This window comes from Sturnira hondurensis, unplaced genomic scaffold (genome assembly GCF_014824575.4).
Source record: "Sturnira hondurensis isolate 20B ecotype Veracruz unplaced genomic scaffold, ASM1482457v3 Scaffold0000648, whole genome shotgun sequence".
NCBI lineage: Eukaryota > Metazoa > Chordata > Mammalia > Chiroptera > Phyllostomidae > Sturnira > Sturnira hondurensis.
In genome coordinates, this window is record NW_028073279.1 from 4,814,828 (window position 1) to 4,836,531 (window position 21,704).

Here is a 21,704-nt window from a genome sequence, read left to right on the forward strand (position 1 = left end):
GTAAAAATTAAGAGAAGAAAGTATGTAAAAGGAAATACTCTGTTGGAATCAAGTGTAGGGCTTTTGCTGACTCATGAAAACGAATGTTTCTGAAGGTCTCTGAATACACACTGGATGTGTGTGGTAGTGAGAGAGAGAGAGAGAGAGAGAGAATAGGTAAAACAACATGGCACATTCCTTACCTGTATAGTAAAATGCTTTATGTTCCAACATGTGCCATGCTAACCATACCAAAAAATGCTGCTACACGGTGTGAGTTCAGAAGCTAACTTAGCTGAACTCCTAAAGCCAAAAACAACGTGTATGTCTGTTTTTAAAGCCTAATCTGTGTATTCAGATAAAAATCTAAGGGTCCTAATACAAATATTCATGTAGACAATTTAAATTCTATCCAACAGCAAAAGCCCTATACAAATGGATTAATCTGTTAATGTGCCCAAGCCCCCAAAATGAGAGTTCAATAATACAATTAAACTACATATTTGCAAATACCAGTAGTATTTCTGTAATACATATTAAGAAACTGCATCTCATCATAAAACATACAATATGTACAGGGCACTTAAGAGAAACTGGATAAGCTGCAGAAGAAAACTGTTGGGTGGTATTTTCAGCAGGGCCTGGTATATAGTTCAGGCTGAACCAGGGAAAAGAACTGTAAAACACAACAACAAAAAAGAAAAACCACTGTTAAATAAAGGTAATGGTTCCTTCCACCTATACTGAGAAGTGCCGATAATATAAACAAATGTATACTACACAGCACTGTTATCTTGCTTGTGTCAGAGCTGTCATCAATTTAGATACCAAGAGTTATGGAGGGAGGGGGAGGGAGAAGATCATTTAGATATAGGGCATTAATGCATCAATATTAACAAACCTACAAAGATTATGGGATAATCTTGCATGCAAAATTATGTCTCAAGAGGATAATATTAAATATCAACATCTTACTCAAATTAGTGCATATGCAACATTTCTGGCAAACTAAAATCCTCTTGAATTTAATTGTGAGACACCTGATAGAAGATCTGCATCCATTACAAAAAAGTCATGCATCTGATCCTCTGATTAAAAAAAAGACTATTTAAAAATAAAACTACAATTGAAAAATAGCAATGAGGCCCCTCACCAGTTAATTTTCATGCGTCAAGAGTATTTTTTTTACTGCTGCTTTGATAGAACCATGAAATACTGCATGAATGTGTAGAAATGAAAGAAAAAGAAACAGACAAAAGAAACAAACATTAACCAAGGAACCTAAATAACCCCCAAATCCATTACTATTAAAGAGTTCCTTCCAAATCCAGCTATCTCAGTTTTACCAATTAAGACTATTTATTCCTTACCGTAGACTGTGTCTATTGTTCTAAAACATGACGGAGAACCAACACCAAAGTGTAAGAGCTAAAACTAGGGTGAATGGTGACAAATGGATTAAGTACATCAGTTATTTAGTGGAGATAACATTAATACAGCATACCATACCATTAATTAAATACACCAAAAATAAATTTCAGAACTAAATATTTTGGTAATTCTACATACACTTCTAAATATTTCACTTTCAAAACAGATCCAGAAAAATTACCATGGTCTAAAAATACTTATGAATGCCAATTATATGATATACTGTATTATGTTCAGGGCTTGGATACTATGATATAATACTTTGCCAATAAGAATTCTTTACATTTAAAGGCTAATGTTTAGCATATTACTCACATGATTTGACCCTTGTTCCAAAAACTATCTGTATTTACTTATCCTAAATTTGAATTCTTTAAATTTTCTCTTGGTGATAAGTCTTATCCTACAACAGGCACACTGATATAAAAGGAATTGCTTAATCAAAACACACTAAATCAAATGTTTATCAGCACATATATTTTTTAAAACCTTAAAATTGAGTTCACACACTTTAATATCAGAGATAGATGTACTATATAATACAGCATGCCTTCAACCCACCTATAACACAACTTAATTTCTTTAGACAACTGCAAAGGCAATTTTTCTAAGTTTTAAGGATTAGATATTTCACAACTTGTACAAGGTATTGTGTCAATGTTCACACTGGTACTCAAAGATCTGAGATAGCATCTAAAATTCACAATATCAAGATTCTGCTTCCACTGACCAATACATTAAGGAAAGGGAAAGCACTTAAAACCTCTTCAGCATTAACTTAATGCTGTAAATCAACTTAAAGTCTAGTAATTATTAACTTAATTAAAATCCAGTAATTTTCCATTTCACTTATTTCTTTGTCAAAATTTAGTTACCAAAAAGAAAATAAAGTAGCAGTACATTGGGAACAAAGAAATTATAAAATAAAATATGGCTTAGAAAATTTTACAAAATGGAATTAAATAGTGCTGTCTTGTCACAGTGGCTTTTTTTGATCCAAAAACCCTGCTCATTATTTCTGTCAAATTACTTTAACAGCCTAAAATGTAAAAAGAGAGAAAATGTAGTTAACAAATGGTTACACCAGGAAAACACTTGGGGGACTTGAGTGCTTGCTGGCCTTTAGTTAATGTCTAGAATCCCCTGTAGCTGCAGAGGACCCACTGTTTTTCAGTCATCTGGAAGAGTTTTGCATTTGCCTTCTCCACTACAAAAATCACACACACAAATAACAGAGAGAAGAATTTATTATTTAGAGATATTCTAGAAAATATAGCAAGAATGAACAAGAAAATCTGGCAATAAAAACAAAACACCCAGTGCCCATCTGGCACCTAAACTATAGGAAATCTTGAACTTTCATACAAACCAAAATCATTGCAACCCTTGGTATACTGGAATTCAATGTGGGATATATATATATATATATTTTAAAGTTATCAATGAGAAAAAAAACTAAGAAAATAAAACCTAGTCATTTATTCAAAAACAGAAATAACGTTTTGCATTGATTTTAAGGTTCCTGTGTCCATTCACCTTCAGGGCTTCTTAATAAAACTCAACATTTACTAAGTAGATGTATCTTAAGGAAATACTATTAGGATTATGGTTTTAAAGAACTTAAAAATGTTTTAAAAGAATGGAAAGGTTAAATATCTTATAAAAACCCCTGATTTCTAATTTTTAGAATTAAAAAATCTTGTAGCAAGTTAAAATATGGACCACAGTATAACAAGGGTTTCAAAATGTTAATTGCTTATATTTTTAACATGCTACTAGCGCTCACTCTAAAACTATACTGAGGTAGACGGTCATCGTAGGATGCCCACACAGATAGTTAAACAAAGCACAAACCTTCTGCATACGGTACGACTATCAATGCTCTGTCAACGAATACAGTGTTTGTCAGATGCTGTGCCACAACTGCCGAGTCCGGGTCATGGAATTTAACAAAGCACACACGGGATGAGACTGGCAAAGGTGAATCACTGAAAAATAAATATATAACATAAAAATAGAGAAAGAGAGTATCAGCTGAAACATATACGTATGATTCATAAACCCATGCCTACATTTTGAAAGCAAAATAGGCAGATCAAAATACTTATTAGTTAATTAGTTTAAAAAATACATTAAAACCATGTAGCAAAGCATATATACAACCACTGTTGATTTTACAGTTTATCAAGTTAAAAAGTCTGAAACTAAATTTTCAGAGTTTAAGCAGGCTACACAAGTGTCAACATTTTGAAACTAATACCAATACCAGTTATGTTCAAATACAGGTAACAAGTAAGTAGTCTTGGCTTAGAAAACTCTTCAGAGTAAAAAAACAGAATTTTCCAATTCAGGAACAAAAGAATGTTGTGGGAAAGTACATCTACTTGACAATTGAGTTTTCTTGACCCACATACTAAATAAATGCCCTGTCCTACACCTACAACAGAGAAACAAAAAATTTAAGCACTCATGGGGACAGTACTCCACACCCTAGTATTACCATTATGCAAAATCTCAATAAGCAAAGGAGTCACTTCCCTCAGCAAATTGCTCTTAGATAAAACAAGTGATGATGTACTAAGTATGGCAGCCGGTAAGATAAATTTAAAAAGGCGCACATTTTTAGTTTTTTTTTTTTTTTTTTTAACATAGGGTAGTTCAAATTTCTACCACAAAAATTCCCGTGAAATGCAAAGAGCAAGTAAAAGTAAAAGGCAGGGGCTGATTCCTAATCCCAAACCAAAAGTCATTTTAAAACTAATGCATTACAATGATAGTAATCATATCATCCCCAGTTATACATTAGAATCATCTGTGGAGGGGGAAAAAACCCACTGGGCTCTGTACTCCACCAGGGGTATCTAACCCATGGCACATGGACTACATGCAGTCCAGGATGGCTATGAATGAGTCCCAACACAAAATCATAAATTTACTTAAAACCTTTTTTTCTTGGCTTATCAGTTTTCATTAGTGGTTTTGTATTTAATGTGTGGCCCAGAGATGCCAAAAGGTTGAACAGCCCTGAATTAAACTGAGATCTCTGATGATGAAGTACTCAGTGGTGATTCCTTTATTTTAATTCTCTCTGGCAATTTTTAATAGATGCACCCAGGGGTAAAGAACCCCTGCTTTACTATAAGCAAATCATATATTAAGACACAATAATGAAAAGGAAAATCCTGTAGTATCTTTGAATGTCATTAATGAGGCTTATCGTGAATTTTTCTAATAAACTGGACTTCAAACAACATAAAAATGTATTTACATCAGACTTGGTTAGGCTGGGTATTTTCAAAGATAAAGTAGTTGCTGCAAAAATGCCCCCCCCCAATAATTTGTGCACTGACATGAAAATAAAAACTTCTTACTTATAATGAAGACTAACACAAAGCTATTAACCTCAGATCTTAAACCTGTTAGTACTTACAAGTTTACCTGAAGGCATTAATTACTCTTAGATACTAAGCACATATCCCAATCTTTGAACCCTTAGGTTCAAAGCTAAGTTGACAACACAGAGACAAGCAGTTTAAGCCACCTTATTCTAAAGGTTCACTTCTAATGTTTTTGAAAGGATACATTATTTTTTAAAGTAGATATAGCAATGATTTTTAATGCAAAAAACTATTGGTGGAAAATTTAACAATATGACATCCAGAGCAGCAGAAAGAATGCAATTCCAGCAGTTTTAGTACTAAAACTATTATAGTACTTTGTATTCCTTTCTGACATCCACATTTTTAGCACTAAATTAAAAAGCACTTTAAAGGCTATCATTTGATAGTCTTAATACTAACATAATACTTTGGGAAGTAGCATGCACTTAAATTTCTTAAAAAAAAAACAAAACAAAAAACGGTGACCTCTACCATCTCTTCGACACTATGTCATTTGACTAAAAGAAAAAAATGACTATCAAGTTTAGGTTCTTGAAGAACATAAGGATAATGAACAGTTCTTTAAAAAGAAATTAGAAAGTACTGCCTACAGGCTTACAATATATTTCCACTTACTTAGCAATGCTAAAATGATTAGTATTTTTTTCTACCCACTGATCATAGGAATGCTACCATTATTACCTGGGCTATACCAAACCTGCAAGTGGTGGTGAGGTAAAAATGAATAATTTAAATACCATGAAAAAGACAGTCACAGTATGTAAACTGAGAAAGGCAAATAATCCATCTCTTCCCACTTCATATGGCCATCTTTAAAACCATTGGTATATGACCCCACAATTATATTCTTAAAATTTCTCAGTTAAAATTAATTAGTAATAGACACATTAAGATAGAAAATGGCTGCTTGAATTCAATATTCATAGTGTATTCTGTGCAAGTAGCCCTTCTAAAAATGTAGTTGTCTTTACTCCTTATCTTTAAAAATATAAATGAGGCAAGGCAGTGAAAAGAACTAAGGAAGAAGATAGGAAAAAGTGAGCTCTGTGTGATGCTCTGCCCTTTACCTAGAGTGGTGGTACTGTGTCTAATGTTTCTTCAAGTATCCTCCTAAGGGTTGACAATCTTCTAGGATACATATAGAAAATTCAGATCTGTTTTCAATCAAGGCCACTGAATCTTAGAACCCCTTTTATAAGAGGCTCTGATTCTTTTACAAGATGCGTAGTTAATATTTTTGTCCACTGAGAACTTCTCATTTAGGCCACTGACACCACTCTTTCAACTTTCACCTCAATACTGTGCTAAACCACTTCTGAGTAGACAACTCTGAACTTATAAACAAAATCATCTCCTAAGATACGTCAAATAGCAGGTATGTGAGAATGGTTAACATCTGCCTGAAAATCTGACCCCGTTGACCTTACATGCCCTCTTCCCCACTGTGTTGTCAGTTTTGAAGAAATACAGAAAAATGCTGCATTTAAAAAATTTTCAAGGTAAACTAAGCTCTCTTCCTTACCTATCAATACTAAATTAACGATTTGATGACTAAAGTATTTTTACCACTAAAACAATTTAAATAATTTATTTAAATAATAAATTTTAGTTTACCTGCAGTGTTACAGTAGCCTTTACTGTATAACTTTGGTATATGCTTTCCTGAGATAATTATCCTATCAACACTTCAGTTATATTTCCCATCATGAAATCCCACTAAAACCAAACACTTGAAGAATACTTACAGAAAGTATTAATTCCAATCACAATTGCTGGGTTAAATAAAAAGGAAAAAAAATCATGACTGCCCTGGCTCAGTGGATTGAGTGCTAGTCTGCCAGCCTGCAAACTGAAAGGTCACCAGTTCTATCCCCCTGTCAAGGCACGCACCTGGGTTGCGGGCTACACTATGGTTGGGAGCATTCAAAGGCAACCAATGGATGTTTCCCTCCCTCTCCTCCCTCCTTCCCTGTCCCCTCTATACATACATACATACATAAATTAATAAATAATCCATTTATATCCAACTTGATGTGTGACACTCTCATAGTCATGTCACTTTTAACTTCCTCTTAAGAAAAGAAAATCATGATCAAGTGATACAGGACAGTAATATGAAGTTCCAAATAGTAGGTCTGACACCGGTAAAGTACTTTGGGCATACAAACCACCTACATGAAATTCTGTTTACTCATTTGTAAAATGGGGTAAGACACTTTCTCCCTCTAGACTTGTGAGGGCTGAGTAAGATAAAGTAGGAAAGCATCTAGCATATAACAGACACACAAACAATGCAGAATTTCCAACAAGCATTTTAGGAACTAGAATTAAAGTAACTATTTTTCTTTTAAAAAGACAACAAATGGGGGAAACAGTGATGGATAGTTTTAATGGCTGCAGGCTATCATACTGAAAAGAGGATTAGAATATTATTTGTTTTGAAGACAGCTTGATCACTGGGTAAAATTATAGGACAGCATCTTCTGGTTTAAAAGAACCAAGAAATAGATGGATTCAATTATGAAACAAAGAGAGCAACCTTCTTCAGGTTGTTACTAAAATGTTTGCCAATATACAGATCTCAGCATTCTCACCCCTCATCCTTCAGGGCAGGAGCTGTCATATATGTACATTAAAAAATGCCACACTCCTAATACTGAAGACCCCAAGGGCCTTATATTCTGGAAGAAGAAGAGTTAAACTTAACTTGTTGATTTGCTGATTGGTGCTATAGAGAAAAACAATGTAGTTGAGTTGAATAGAGAATACAGGAGCAAGGATGCTGTATTTTTATACAGAGTAATCAGCGAACAATTCTCTGATTAGGTGGCATTTCAGCAATAAAATGAAATAGGAATGTCATGTCCACATCTGTAACAAAGGAGTTCCAGGTGCAAATGAATGCCTTCAGGGGGGAAAAATACACATTCTAAAATAATCATGGCCAAATGTGTTTATAATAGTCATATGGGAACATCTATGAAGGAATTAAAGAGCAAAAACATGTCAAAATATAACTCCTTCCAATACAGGAAGAAGTCCTCTTAATGTACAGTATCCCCAAACCATGCTATCTGGTACATATCAACTATCCTGGTTACATGATGAAAGTACTCCTTTAATTACAAAGCATAAAAGCCATGATGAGAAAAGGATGAACCAGGAAGCTGCCTACACCTCTCTGTCATCTTTTTAAACAATGAATTACAAAAAGAGCAATCTTCAAAATAAAGACCTTCAAGATCAGCAATTATAACTAAATTCTTAATAACTTCTGGGACCAGAAAGAATTATTTAGTAAATAATTCCAGTATCTCAAATACTTTGAACCACAACATGATTACTATTATCAAATGTGTCGCCCATTGCCTGATTATTGATTTTTATTAACAGTATAATAAGGGGTATGGTGTGAGAAAAAGTAACAGCAAAACAACTAGTTCTGTATGTTCATATTATGAAATGTATTTGTCCTTCGTTACCAAAACAAACCAAGTTTCCATTCAAAATAACTAATATAAATACATGTTTCCAGAACTGTACACTTCATGCAATAATTAAAAAGTCTCTCTCCCATGTATATTCCCCTAAAATTTAAAGATGCAATTTAAAACCACTAAGAATCATTTAAAAATATTTTAAAGAGAGTGATGAAATACAGTCAAGTTCTATTAATTATATTGGTGTACCAATGTAACACACAGAGTAATGATTTATTACTCCCACCAAAACAGCAGATCGCTATTTTCTGTTTAGTACTTAAGTGATAACATTAAACTAAGGGGGATGGGAGAATATACCGGCAGTAACATTTGAATTTTCACTCTTCTGAAAGAATGCATGATTGTTTCATTTCTAATGTTTGTTTTACTCTTTACCACCTTATCTAACTTCATAGCTTCTTAAATTACTTCCTTACAATTCATTTAACATTTATGAGATTAAAATAAAAAATGTGGGACAAGATAAAAAAAAGCCATAATTTTTAACGGTAAAACATCATAAATATATACATTATTTAAACAAAACTTAACTCCAGCTTTCAGCTATAAGTCGTTTTTGTCATTAAAATTAAGTACTATGGTTCACTGAATTTATTGTTTGCCAAACAGCATTAACTCTGTATTCACTAGGCCAAGATCACAGAACAGCAATACTTAGCGGTAAGTGAACCACCGTCTAGGAAGTTCAATAATAAATTTACATTGGAATGAACAATTTTGTTGTTTTCCAAAGAACTCAGAAACATTTGATTAACCAGAACACACAAAAATGCAGTTATGTTACTTTAATCGCCCGAGGAACGAACGACCACGTTGGCACAATTAAAGTGGGAAAAAAAGTCTGAGATTACGAGCGTCTCCAAATCCCCCAAACCCTGGCCCTGCCTCTGTATCAGTAGGCATAATATGCAGAGTGTTTCCGAAGTAAATGCAATAGCCAACCTCACTAAAGCAGCATGGGCCTAGGAAATGTTGTGGTTAGGCCCGGGCTGGGGCGGAGTTAGCAAAAATGATGGTGGACGATACTCACTCCGGCGGGAAGAGGCGCAGTTCGTCGATCTTGCCTAGGAAACCGAAGAGGGTCCGCATCTGCTCAGAGCTAGCGCTCGGGGAGACATTAGTCACCTGGATTACCTCGGTGCCGCCACCTCCGACGCCGCCGCCTCCGCCACCCGGCCCGCCGCTGGGGCCTGGGCCCGCAGTGCTGGGGACGACGGTAGTATTGCTCATGGCGCTGCTCTCGATCTCGCTCCTGCTTTAACACATCAAACACACAACAGACAGTGAGAGGGAGGGGAAAGAGAACCGGTTCGTGGGAGAGGAGACAAGACGGTGTCCTTTAAAACTGCTGCTGCCTCGCCGCCCGTTTCTCCACCCCTCTGCTGGCTAAGGGTAAGGGAGAGCTTGAGAGTTGGAGACCACGAGAAAACAAACGGCCACCCACACTCCGCCTCCAAAACCTCACTCGGGGCTGAGCTACCCACAAGGCCTTGCGATGACTGGCGCGTAAGTGCTGGCTCCGCCCCCGCATAGACCTAGCTAAACTTGCCTGCAGCCAGCCAGGACTGCCAGACCCTCCGAGGTCCAGGAAAATACGTCATCCCTATTCGCTACCGCGTTTTTCTGTTTGTTTTTTTTTTTAGACAAAATTTAGACAAATTTTTAGCATCACTTTTTTTAAAAGGCAGTATTTACAACCCTTCAAAAAAAAGTTCATTTTGGTTAAACATTCTTATTAAAAATGCCCACAATATTTTTTATACAAAGAATCACCTACAGATCTGTGTAGCTAGTTACTAATGAAATTTCCACCCTAACTCCCAAGATTTTCCTCTTCACCCTTATAGAATTTTCTGAATTTTTACATACATTTTGGTAACAATAAATTTTATAATTTGCTTTGTCGGTAAACCTTCAAAATTATCTTTTTTAATGTTACACTTCCTAGTGCTTTATAAGCTACTTTGAAAGCATATTGTACAGTACCGAAATACATTCAAGTATAAGATATGAACACTGCAGAAAAACCTGCTTTACATACACATTCTTCCCTAAAACTTTTTGAAGCTTTTGACTATACAAATGTACTTGCCTAATTTTTCAACCTCATCTAAATTATTTTACTTTCATCCAGTGTTAGTCAATGACTTGCAGTTCCCCAAACTTGACAGAATCTTTCATGTCACTGTTATTAATTACTTCCCTAATTTTATCTAACTGCCATCTTGTGTAGGGCCTTTCTTCCATTACTGACACAACTTGTGCAAGCAGTTGCTTAACAACCAGGGATATATGCAACTTGTTATATACCAGGTCTGTCTGGAAAAAGTCCAACCATTGTTAATATGGAGAAGGGTTTGCCTAACACTCATGTAACCTGGCAGCCAAGGAGAGTGGACTGGGATGTGAACGTGTGAGTAATGAGAACTTCTCTGTGCAAGAGAGCAGGGGTGGTAGCCCCCCTTGAATGAGCATGTGTACTGTGTGGCCATCGCATTAAAAATGACTGAGTAGAGCAACAAATCTGTATCACATTTTGCGTTACGGTTGAACATTTGCATGATTGCATGATTCAGAAGCCTGCAGCTAAGGGCAACTAGTGATTGGCAGCTTCACCAAGACAACATGCCCACTCATGCATCATAGGGTCTCATGCAGAATTTTTTGGTGAAACATCCAATCACTCAGGAGATTCAGTCCCACTACAGCCCAGCTTTTCCATCCTGCAACTTCTGGCTTTTCTCAAACATAAAATCACCTTTGAAAGGGAGGGGATTTCAGACTTTCGATGAGATTCAGGAAAATACAATGGAGTTGCTGATGGCAACTGGGAGAACTGGGTGCAGTCCTAAGGTGTCTACTTTGAAGGGGACTGAGGTGTCATCCTATGTACCATGTTGTATCTTCAGTGACTATCTATTCATATTACATGGCTGGATACCTCTGGACAGACCTCATAATTGACATGCATCCCTCCTTACCCACAAACCCATGAATTTTCTTGGTCAGTTTAGGACCTAGTAAAATGTGTCAGATAATTAATGTCCAATAAATGTGTTGAACACATACATAAATATGCCTTAATACACAGCCACTTATTCCATGAGAATTGTTAAATAATTTATCTGATCCAGAATATTTTTGGAGGCAAAACCTGAGGCCTTATGGAATATTTCCATTAGGAAATGATGTTACGAAATAATGCAGTCAAGAGAATACAATTTGTTAGAGATCAGAACACTAACACATTTGTTAGAGTTCTGATGTGGAGCCAAGTGGCTAGTTTACTTATTAGCTAAGTCACTCCTGCTAGCTCTTATACAAAAGAAGGATGAGTACGTGAATGTAAGCCTTAGCAAAATTATAAGTTTCAACTAATTGTATATCAGTCATAAATGTATATCTATGATTATAAAAGTCTAATTTGTTTTCTCATTTGAAAATGATATACATAAATGTCAATTACAGATTCTTAAAAATTTGATAAAATTAATCTGTGTATGGGGTCCTAAGAATGGAAGTTGCCCCAGTGGCCTGGCCACATCAGAAATCTAAATCAGTCGGCATATATTTCTGAGGAAACACCTGTTAAGGAAACCACCAATCAAAATCCTTCAAATAAACTCTAGGGGGCTTACCTTAACCTAGAACAGAGAATTTCAACCTTTTTCATCTCATGGCACATATAAACTAATCACTAAAATTCTATGGCACATTAAAAAAAAACACAAAACGCCGATTAGGCAAAAAGAAGTGTAAATTTGATTCATTCACACCAGATGGCTATTGTATTGGCTGTTGCCATTTTTTAATTTGATAATCTAAGGGAAAAGAGGTCAGCGCCCCTAAGTATTCAGGTAATGTATATTTTAAAGTTTTTTATGGCCTGTATGCCTCAAAAATTGAAAACTGCTGTCCTAGCAAATAAGACCTGCTAAAGCCTAAGAAGAAAATCCCCTACCTCCTGGCCAATCATACCATTTCCACATTGCCTTTTCTAATGGCCTAAAACTCACTTTTGTCCAAAATCCTTTGGGAAGGATGCCCTACTGCTTGTCAGGCAATATACTCACCAATCCATGCATTGTTCCCCTTTAATAAAGTACATAAAAGTTGTTACTAAGTTGTTCTAATTTTGCCATATGACAGACAAGTTCAATTCTTAATAGGAGTGCCTACTATGTACCAACACGCACACAACAATGTTCTATGATAAAAGGACAAATAATGTAAGGGCAAGATTCATGTATTTTTTAAATGCATGATTCTTTTTATTCTCTATGGCAGAGACACAAACATCTTTTACATTACTCTACACTTTTTTGTATGTTTGACATATTTCATAATTACACATTGAAACCAAAAAGATAGTCCTGTGATAAAATCTTTTAAATAATCATAAATCAGTTTTGTATATAACTTATTGAACATACAGATAGATGATGCTTCTGTAAGAAACAAAGCAGAAAAATTTTATTCTAATATGGATTATTTTTGAATATTTTATTTCAAATCACCAAGCAGCTAGAAAAAAATACTGGACTTAGAGCCAGAAGGCTTGCTTAAAATACTACCTTGTCATTTATTAAGCATGATTTGAGGAAATTTCACTTCACTGCTAAGAAACTACTTCAGTTAGGAGCTGACTGAGGAGGTGAATCATCTTCTGAAGATCCTTCTAGGTCTAATAAGTAGATTAAGTAATTAAATGTTTTGCATACTATTGTCTGTTTTCCATAGAAATGAAATGGGTGAAAGCAAGTAACAAATATTTCAAAGCAAGTAACAAATTTATGCAAACTATACTAGTTTTAAATCATTTCAGATTTGTTCAGGATTCCAATTAAGCAAGACTCTAAGAAGTACAGAATTTGGAGACAGGTATCATATCTGTCTTATTCACTTTAACTCCAGGGTCATAAGACGCTGCTTAAAAACTTGAAAATTCTTTAAAATTCTATGCATCTACTATAGTCTAGGATTTTTCCTAGTCATTTGGTAATATGGCAGAGAAAGCACAGGCATTGTCCCTGATCTCAAAATATCAGGACTAGTATGGGAAATTTCCCATACTAGATGCAAAGATGTAAGGGAGAAATGTACTGTGATAAAAATAAAACAGGACAGGAGATGGGGGAGATGGTGTTGTATGAACCATTTGAGTTTCTAGGGGAAGAACAAGCCAAGCAGATGAAATAGTAAATTAGAAAGGCCTTCACCACGGCTGGTGTAGCTCAGTGAATTGAGTGCTGGCCTGAAAACCAAAGGGTCACTGGTTCGATTCCCAGTCAGGGCACATGCCTGAGTTGCAGGCCAGGACCCTAATAGGGGGTGCCTGCAAGAGGCAACCGCACATTGATGCTTCTCTATCTCCCTCCCTCCCCCTCTCTAAAAATAAATAAATAAAATGTTTTAAAAAAGAAAGGCCCTGAGGGTATGAGCAGGTTTAAAGAAAAGTAGGAGAACCATTCCTTTTGAATGAATGCTTTCTAGTTTATTTTTCAGAGAGACTTAATAGTGATCCTACCTGTCAGTATCATGTGAAAAATGTATGTACAGGGAAGGGTTATAGCTCATCTTTGGGAATGGGTTAGGGCAGGCTCCCAGTTACAGCTAAATGATAAATATTACCAGGGTTAATGTTACTTTTAATCCAAAACAAAAAGTATTGTCATTTTGGCCTATATAGTTATATTTGGCTTCTATATACATTTTATAGTACATAATTGCTGATATGCTTTTGAAATACAGAAAATAATTTACAGGCTCCCCATAATGGGACCCTAAAGCTCACTGGTGGGGAACCACCACTAGCACACTAAGAAAATTTAAACTGGTGCTTAATACTGGCAAGAAGTCTGTCAAAGAGTATTAGAAAATCATGCTTTAAGCAAAACCTCTAAAACAATACCAATCCTCTGTCATAACAAACAAGTTTAGTTCTTTCTAGACTCAAGCTGCTAAAAGATCTCATGTATAAAAGAATGAAATTAGATCACTATATTACACCATAAGGATTCAATCCTTGACTCTACTGGTTCGGTAGTAATAAACAGCACAAACGCTGACTTTATGGTTTCAAAAACACAAATAATAAAATTAAAAATAAACAAGTGGGGCTCAGTGGATTGAGTGTCAGCCTGCAAACCAAAGGATCGCTGGTTTGATTCCCATTTACGGCACTTGCCTGGGTTTTGGGCCATGTCCCAGGTCGGGGGGGGGGGGGGGGGGACATGAGNGGGGGGGGGTGTGTACATGAGAGGCAACCACACACTTATGTTTATCTCCCTCTCCTTCTCCCTTCCTTTCCTTCTCTGTAAAAATAAATAAATAAAATAAAATAAAATAAAATAAAGCCCTGGCTGGTGTAGCTCAGTGAATTGAGTGTGGGCTGCAAACCAGGGGGTCGACAGTTCAGTTCCCAGTGAGGAACATACCTGGGTTGCAGGCTAGGTCCCCAGTGGGGGGGTGCATGAAAGGCAACCACACACTGGTGTTTCTCTCCCTCTCTTCTCCTTCCCTTCCTCTCTCTCTAAAAACAAATAAAATCTTTTAAAATAAATTAATTTAAAAAGTTCTCATCACAAGGAAAAATGTTTTTAAAAAAATTTTGTTTCTGTTTGAGATGATGGATGGTAACTAAACTTATCATGGTAATCACTTCACAATATCTGTAAATCAAATCATTATGTTGTACATCCTAAACTTACACAGTGTTATATGCCAATTATATCTCAATAAAACAACAACAACAAAAAAAAACACTTGGAGGGAAGACATTTCTAAGGGAAAAAAACCTCATGTACTTAGATAGAAGTTACCCAGTTGAAAGACAGTATAGGCACATACATATTCTATCACTCTACCGGGTGGACACCAAATTCCTAGTTGGCTAAATCAAGTCACTTCTGTTATTGTTAAACACCTTCTTACCCACTAATGGAAAAGATAGTGGAGTCTTTCAAATCGACACAATCTTGCATATCTGCAAAAGCAACAAGCTGTTATCAAATTAGTTGTTAAGCAGATCCTTCCCTCTAGCAAACACACTTTTTGAGGACAGGAAAGGCAATGCATTAATCTTTGTGGAAGATTACTATACTATAATACTATATTGGAAGTAACTCAGCATTTGACAAAAACTTGAGTAACATCTATGTGCTAGAAATTTTACCAACATCTCACATAATCTGTTCAACAAAGGCTAGATGAATGAGGAGAGGAATATACTTGTCTGATTTATAGGAAAATTTGGTTGAGACAAACTTTTAAAGTATTTGGCTATAGAAAGCAATAAGAAACACCTAGGAAATAAATTACTGCTTACAAATCTGTAACTTAAAAAAAAGTATCTGCAGCCCTGGCTGGTGTGGCTCAGTGGTTGAGTGCCAGCTTGTAAACTAAAGGGTCCCTGGTTTGATTCCCAGTCAGGGAACATGCCTGGGTTGCAAGCGAGGTTCCAGTAGGGGGCACACAAGAAGCAACCACACATTGGTGTTTCTCTTCCTCTGTCTCTCCCTCCCTTCCCCTCTCTCTGAAAATAAATAAAATCTTAAAAGAAAATTTATCTGCAGATCTATCTTAATTTGTATCTGTAACTTCACAAGTTAGATAATTGTATTTCCATTCTACTCCTAGTTTTGATAATTTGATAAATTTGATAATTTGATAAATTTGATAATTCTACAAATACGAATATCTGTTTTAAAATCAAAACTGTAAATCCAATGCCACCCTTTCTTCTGCTCCATCTAAAAAAAGGGGAGAGACTAAAGAATGAGTTGGCATTAGAGAATGGATGAACAGAGGGATGAATGGACACACACTGAGACAGAATAAATGTCCACTTTCAAATGCTTATTTTCAAATGTTTGCTTCATATTGTTCAATTTATACTGGCTATTACTAGCAGCGATTTTAGACCTACATTTTAAAATTGACAGCACAGCATATGTGAGTACCTTGAAACTGTAGGCAAAAATCTGTATGTGCTCATTTTCAAAAGCCTTATTTTTATGATTAACATAGAGAAAAAAGTAGTAGTTTGAGTATTAAGATACTATTGCCTATATCCATATGCACAGTATTCTCAGCTATAATGCATGTGCCTGGAAAATCAGTCAAGTTATTTGTACAGATGTTTGGCTTTTTTTTTAATTGAATGGGGTCAACAGAAATATTTGGATGAGGAATCTCCAGATACTGACGACTCAGTATTATTCCTTATGCTATGTAAAATTCTTTTGGAGTCTCAACTGACAAAAGGCTTCACAAATTTTTTTAAAATCTTAAAAAAAAATCAGCTGAACAAAATCCAGTAGCGTTATATGTATCTTTATTTTAAATCAACAACTTCAAGCATTTTAACATTAATTTTTTTTCTAATCAAGGAGTTAAACATTTGTGCCACTTGAATTCCTTTTCCACCTCTGCTATAAAATTAATTCTACAGTCTTATAAAACTGGTAAAAAACCAAAAGTATACTCAACTCAGTAACAAGAGAGTCTACATTAATTGAATGCTTTCAAAATGCTTTTTATAATCCTCACAACCACCAAAGGCACTACAACTTGAAAGGAGGTCTATACACGAAAAACAAAAACAAAATCAAGGCCCTGGCTGGTGTAGCTCAGTGGATTGAGCGTGGGCATGTGAACCAGAGGATCACGGTTCGATTCCCAGTCAGGGCACCTGCATGGGTTGCAGGCAGGTTCCCTGAAGGCCAACTCCCAGCAGGGGACGCACGAAAGGCAACCATACATTGATGTTTCTCTCCCTCTCTCCTTCCCCTCTAAAGATAAATAAATAAATAAAATCTTAAAAAAAAAAAAAAAAGAACAAAATCATACCATTTGTGAAAAGCATGGATAGACCTAGAGGGCATTATGCTAAGTGAAGCCAGTCAGAGAAAAATACTACATGATTTCACTTATATGTGGAATCTAAAGAACAAACAAGAGAGAAACGGATTCATAGATACATAAACTGACGGTTGCCAGACTAGGCAAAAAAGTGTAACGGGATTGAAAGTACAAATTGGTAGTTACAAAATAGTCACAGGGATATAAAGTAAAGCATGGAAAATAGTCAATAAAATATTTTAGTAACTATGTATGATGCCAGTTGTGTGCTGGAAATACTTGGGAGATATGATTTCCTAACCACTATGTTGTACACCAGAAACTAATACAAAATGATACTGAATGTAAACTGCAATTTAAAAAAATTAAATAAAAATTATAAAAGAAAAAAGAAAAAGAATGTAGGTCTAGAATCAAACTGAGGGAATTTATCACCAATTAGAATAATTGTGACATCTGGTTCATTACTTTGTGGTTTAATTTCCTCCTATGAAAAATGAAACTATAATGCTTACCTGACTGAGTTGTTATGAGGTTGGAGAATACTAACACAAATGATTAGTAAAGATAATCTAAACATTAACTACCCACAAATGAATGGTTACCTCAACTGGGTTCCATTTTATAACATTACTGTAGGCTAGGGCCTTGGACTAATTCACATGTAGGCTAGTACCTTCATCATTCACATGAAAAATATAAATCAGAAAAGTAAATATATAAATAGATTCCTTATTTAACATATTTAACAAAATATTCCCATATTTTAACATAGGTTTTTTGTGGCATAGTAAAAATTTATTATAAAGTAATAAATGCAAAAGGTTAAATGAGTATATAGTTCTATGAGTATACCAAAGTGGAAGTCTCCCATTCCTCTCTCCTATGCATGAGGTCAGCTAAGTAAGTGCTGCCTATAATTAGCCATGTGAGCACCAATCTACTCATGTGAAAAATGAGAATAGTGATACCATTTAAAGGTTACAAGATTTTAAATATTATGGATAGGAAGCACCTAGCACAGGGCCCAGCATACAGGCACTCAACAAATGGTATGTACCATTATGGCAAAGTCTGTATTCAACTTCATCTTTTCAATGGATGAAAAATAACAATACTTTCATTTTACCTTAGAGAATTATTGTCAAATGAAAAAAAAACACCTTTGTAAACTGTTAAGTGGTAGTAAACGTGTGAAATATACTATTATTAGATGCCCGTTCTCCTTTAAGAGTCTGTTGCAATAGAAACATGATATAACAGATTTCAAATTTTCATATTCATTTTGATCCTAATGCAGCACTCTACCAATAGCATGCATATATGGATGGCTAAACAAAACATTCTTTCCCTGACAAAATACAAATATTTCAGGGCAAACTCTTTCTAGATAGGCTTCAATTTTCTACATTTTCAGAGCAAGAGTATTATTCTTACTTTCAAAGGAAAGCAACTACACATATACTTGATTAATCTTAAATAAAAGTACTGTGACACAGGTCTCAGCAACAGACTAGAAAATGACCAAAACGCACAGATTAGAAAAACAAAGGAAAATATTCCTAAGTATATGAACAATATGAATTCCTGACACACACTAAAGCTAAAGGCCATAATGTTTCTTTTCCCTAATTTGCCACCGCAATCACTTGAAACTATGAACTAAGGTTAGTTTCAAGCCACAATTAGCTCACACTGAAGTCTAAAGCATGGAGACAATGACCAAATAATAATTTTGAAGGAGGGAAGAGATAGTTCAAAGGCAACTTTCTAGGAATAAAGAGTTAAAAGAAAAGCAAAAAGGTCAGCACTTCTAAAATGAAAAAAAAAATCAAAGCTATAATAACTGTAGATAAATTTAGTGATGAGTGCAAAACATGAATCTTTAGAACTATGAAAAGCACACCTGGGTTCACAGATTTGCACTGTAGAGACCAAGTATTTAAATATTCACGAGCATTTCAACACCCCAATGATGGTGTCTTTCTAATTATATAATTGTGATATTTTAAAGGATTAAAAAAAACTGATGTAGAAAAGTTAAACTGGCATTTATATTAATTGTAATTGTGAGTATACATATTCCAATTTGAAATTTGAATATCAAAATTGTTAAATTAAATATCTTATTGTGATTGTCAATAAACTATCAAATTATCCACATTTTCCTCCCTTATCAACATAAGCTGACACTAAAAATGAAGTCTCAAGGACCATATCTTGTCTTATTAAAACTGCTGAGGAGCTTTCCTCATCTAGAACAGTTTCTGCCATGTATCAATATAATCATTTATGTTGTTCTTTTTTTGGAGTATTGAGCAAATGAAGTTGCAAGCTGAATCCAATACAACAGAGCTGTTGGCAGAGGGTTACATAAAGTCACATTTTTAAATTAGTAGATTTTAATTAAACTAATTTTTAAACAGATTTATTTGGCAGTGGTGTGTATGTGTTTAAAACAAAGACAGAATGCTACTATGAAGTACCTCCTAGGGTTTGGCAACCCTAACTTTCTCTGTTACTTCACCATTTTAAAGCCAACAAATTCATAAATCCTATACGATTAACATTAAAATTAAGACTTCAGGTCACAGAACACAGTAATTTTAAAAAATGAGCAGGAAAACAGCCACTAAAGATTAGGAGTAAGAATCACTGGGAATAATGGGAAATATTTAAAGCTGATTGGAGAAAAACCAATAAACTATACAATAGCTTTAATTTAACAGCATAAATAGGAGTGATTTGTTCACCCCAATTTCAGCTTCTTTTTTCAATAAAAACAAAATTAACCAAAAAAGAAAACTAAAAGTAATTAGAATTTAAAGAAAACTAGTATTTAAGTAGTTGTTCCACCTTTCTTCCCATGAAAAACACTAGTACATAAGTCTTTTTATAAGAGGAAATAAAAATATTTTCCTAAAGCTGGTAAACTAAAATTCTTTAGTACTGAAAGTAGAGAGAATGATATCACCCAACATGTGAATTGAATACTAAATCTCCTACCCTGGTTTGTGTGGCTCAGTGGATTGAGTGCTGACCTGTGAACCAAAGAGTTGCAGGTTTGATTCCCAGGCAGGGCACATGCCTGGGGTGTGGTCCCTGGTGGGTGGCAGGGGGCAAGAGGCAACCACACCTTGATGTTTTTCTCTCTTTCTTTTTCCCTCCCTTCCCCTATCTAAAAATAAATGAATAAAATCTTTAAAAAAAAATCTCCTAGCGCAAGCTCATTACTTTATAATTGAAAAACATGAGAAGAATTGGGAACAAAAAATATACAAACAAATAATTTAAAATAAAATGCAGTCTCCATTAAAAAAATGCCACAAACAACTCCAATAACAAATTACGATTCAAAGCCACATTTGAAACTATGCCTAAAAATGCAACATATGTACTGCCTTCAAAGAAATAACATAGAATCTTTTTTTTTTTACTTCTTTTAAATGTTGGCAGTTTTAGACCTTAAAGAAAAACAAATGTGAAACTGCAAATTGAATCTTTCAAAAGAATTAAAAAGACATATAACAAACACCTTTAAATTTAAATATGTAAAACATGAAAAGCCAGTGTCTAACATAATTTTGGTCTCAATTTTGATAATTTAAAGAAACCTATTGATAGTGTAAGACACAAACAGAAAGAAAACTTTGAGTAATAGGTATATGAGGATGTAAAAAGTTCAACTCAAAACATTTAACAAGCAATATATGAATAATCAACAATGGCAGCACTACAAAGTAAAATGTTCACTCAACAAACAACTTTATCATAAAATAGTTCTCACAGACAAGGCAATATTCTGAAAAATAAATAGCAATTCAAAGCTAAATCTAAATCTGTTACTTTACACAAAAATTAAGTTCCCAGAGATATCTGCAAATTTACTTTGCTTATTTAATGTTTTTTAAACAAACATCTTGGAAAATGTTGCACAAATTAGTGCCATTTTCATTTAACAGAATTTCCTAGTTTGTCTCAATAAATCCATCTTATGAATAGCAATATTTATAACACAGCCACGTTTGAAATGTCATTAATTTTTTTAAATTAAATTTACTGGGATGACATTGTCTAATAAGATTAAATGGGTTTCAAGTGTAGATTTCTGTGATACATGATCTGTATATTCCAGTTTGAAAATGTTATTAAATTTTAATGGTGGAGGTAAGCTACACTTACTTTGATAATAGTCTTATTTTCCCTTATGAAACAAAACAGCATTTTTTGGCTGATGTAATTCTTAGGCTCAATGTATTCTGGTTTTTCACTTTCATTTTTAATTTAGCAAGGCAGCTAGAAGAGTGAAATCTTCCATTACTTTAATAAATGAATAAATTGTAGTTAGACAAATTCTGTTGCCAAAAAATAGCTATGCAGTAGTCTCCATCTCCTGTTGAGGAGACATTCATTTCAAATTATTTTAATCCAGTTTTTAAAAAATAAGAAATACTTTTGCTTAAGTGTTCATGATGAAAAAGGGTTGAGTTTTTAAAAAATTTATAATGCATTCTTCCTAAACTAATAC

The 21,704-nt window shown here is 34.6% G+C and overlaps 1 protein-coding gene across 10 annotated transcripts in view; it reads right to left on the reverse strand.

Annotated features, from left to right (window-relative positions):
• SRSF11 (serine and arginine rich splicing factor 11) overlaps positions 1 to 21,704 on the reverse strand; it is a 43,819-nt gene that overhangs the window by 19,876 nt on the left and 2,239 nt on the right. For 2 of the 10 annotated variants that reach the window (XM_037042664.1, XM_037042628.1), the window contains exons 1-2: positions 9,345 to 9,743; positions 3,265 to 3,398 (exon numbers count right to left, since the gene is read on the reverse strand). In XM_037042664.1, the coding sequence (XP_036898559.1) occupies positions 3,265 to 3,398; positions 9,345 to 9,544 (334 nt within the window). In that variant the 5' untranslated portion in view covers positions 9,545 to 9,743. Of the gene's footprint in view, positions 1 to 3,264; positions 3,399 to 9,344; positions 9,744 to 21,704 lie in introns of those variants that run through there. The other 8 variants (XM_037042655.1, XM_037042602.1, XM_037042684.1 and 5 more) reach the window with 5 other exon arrangements.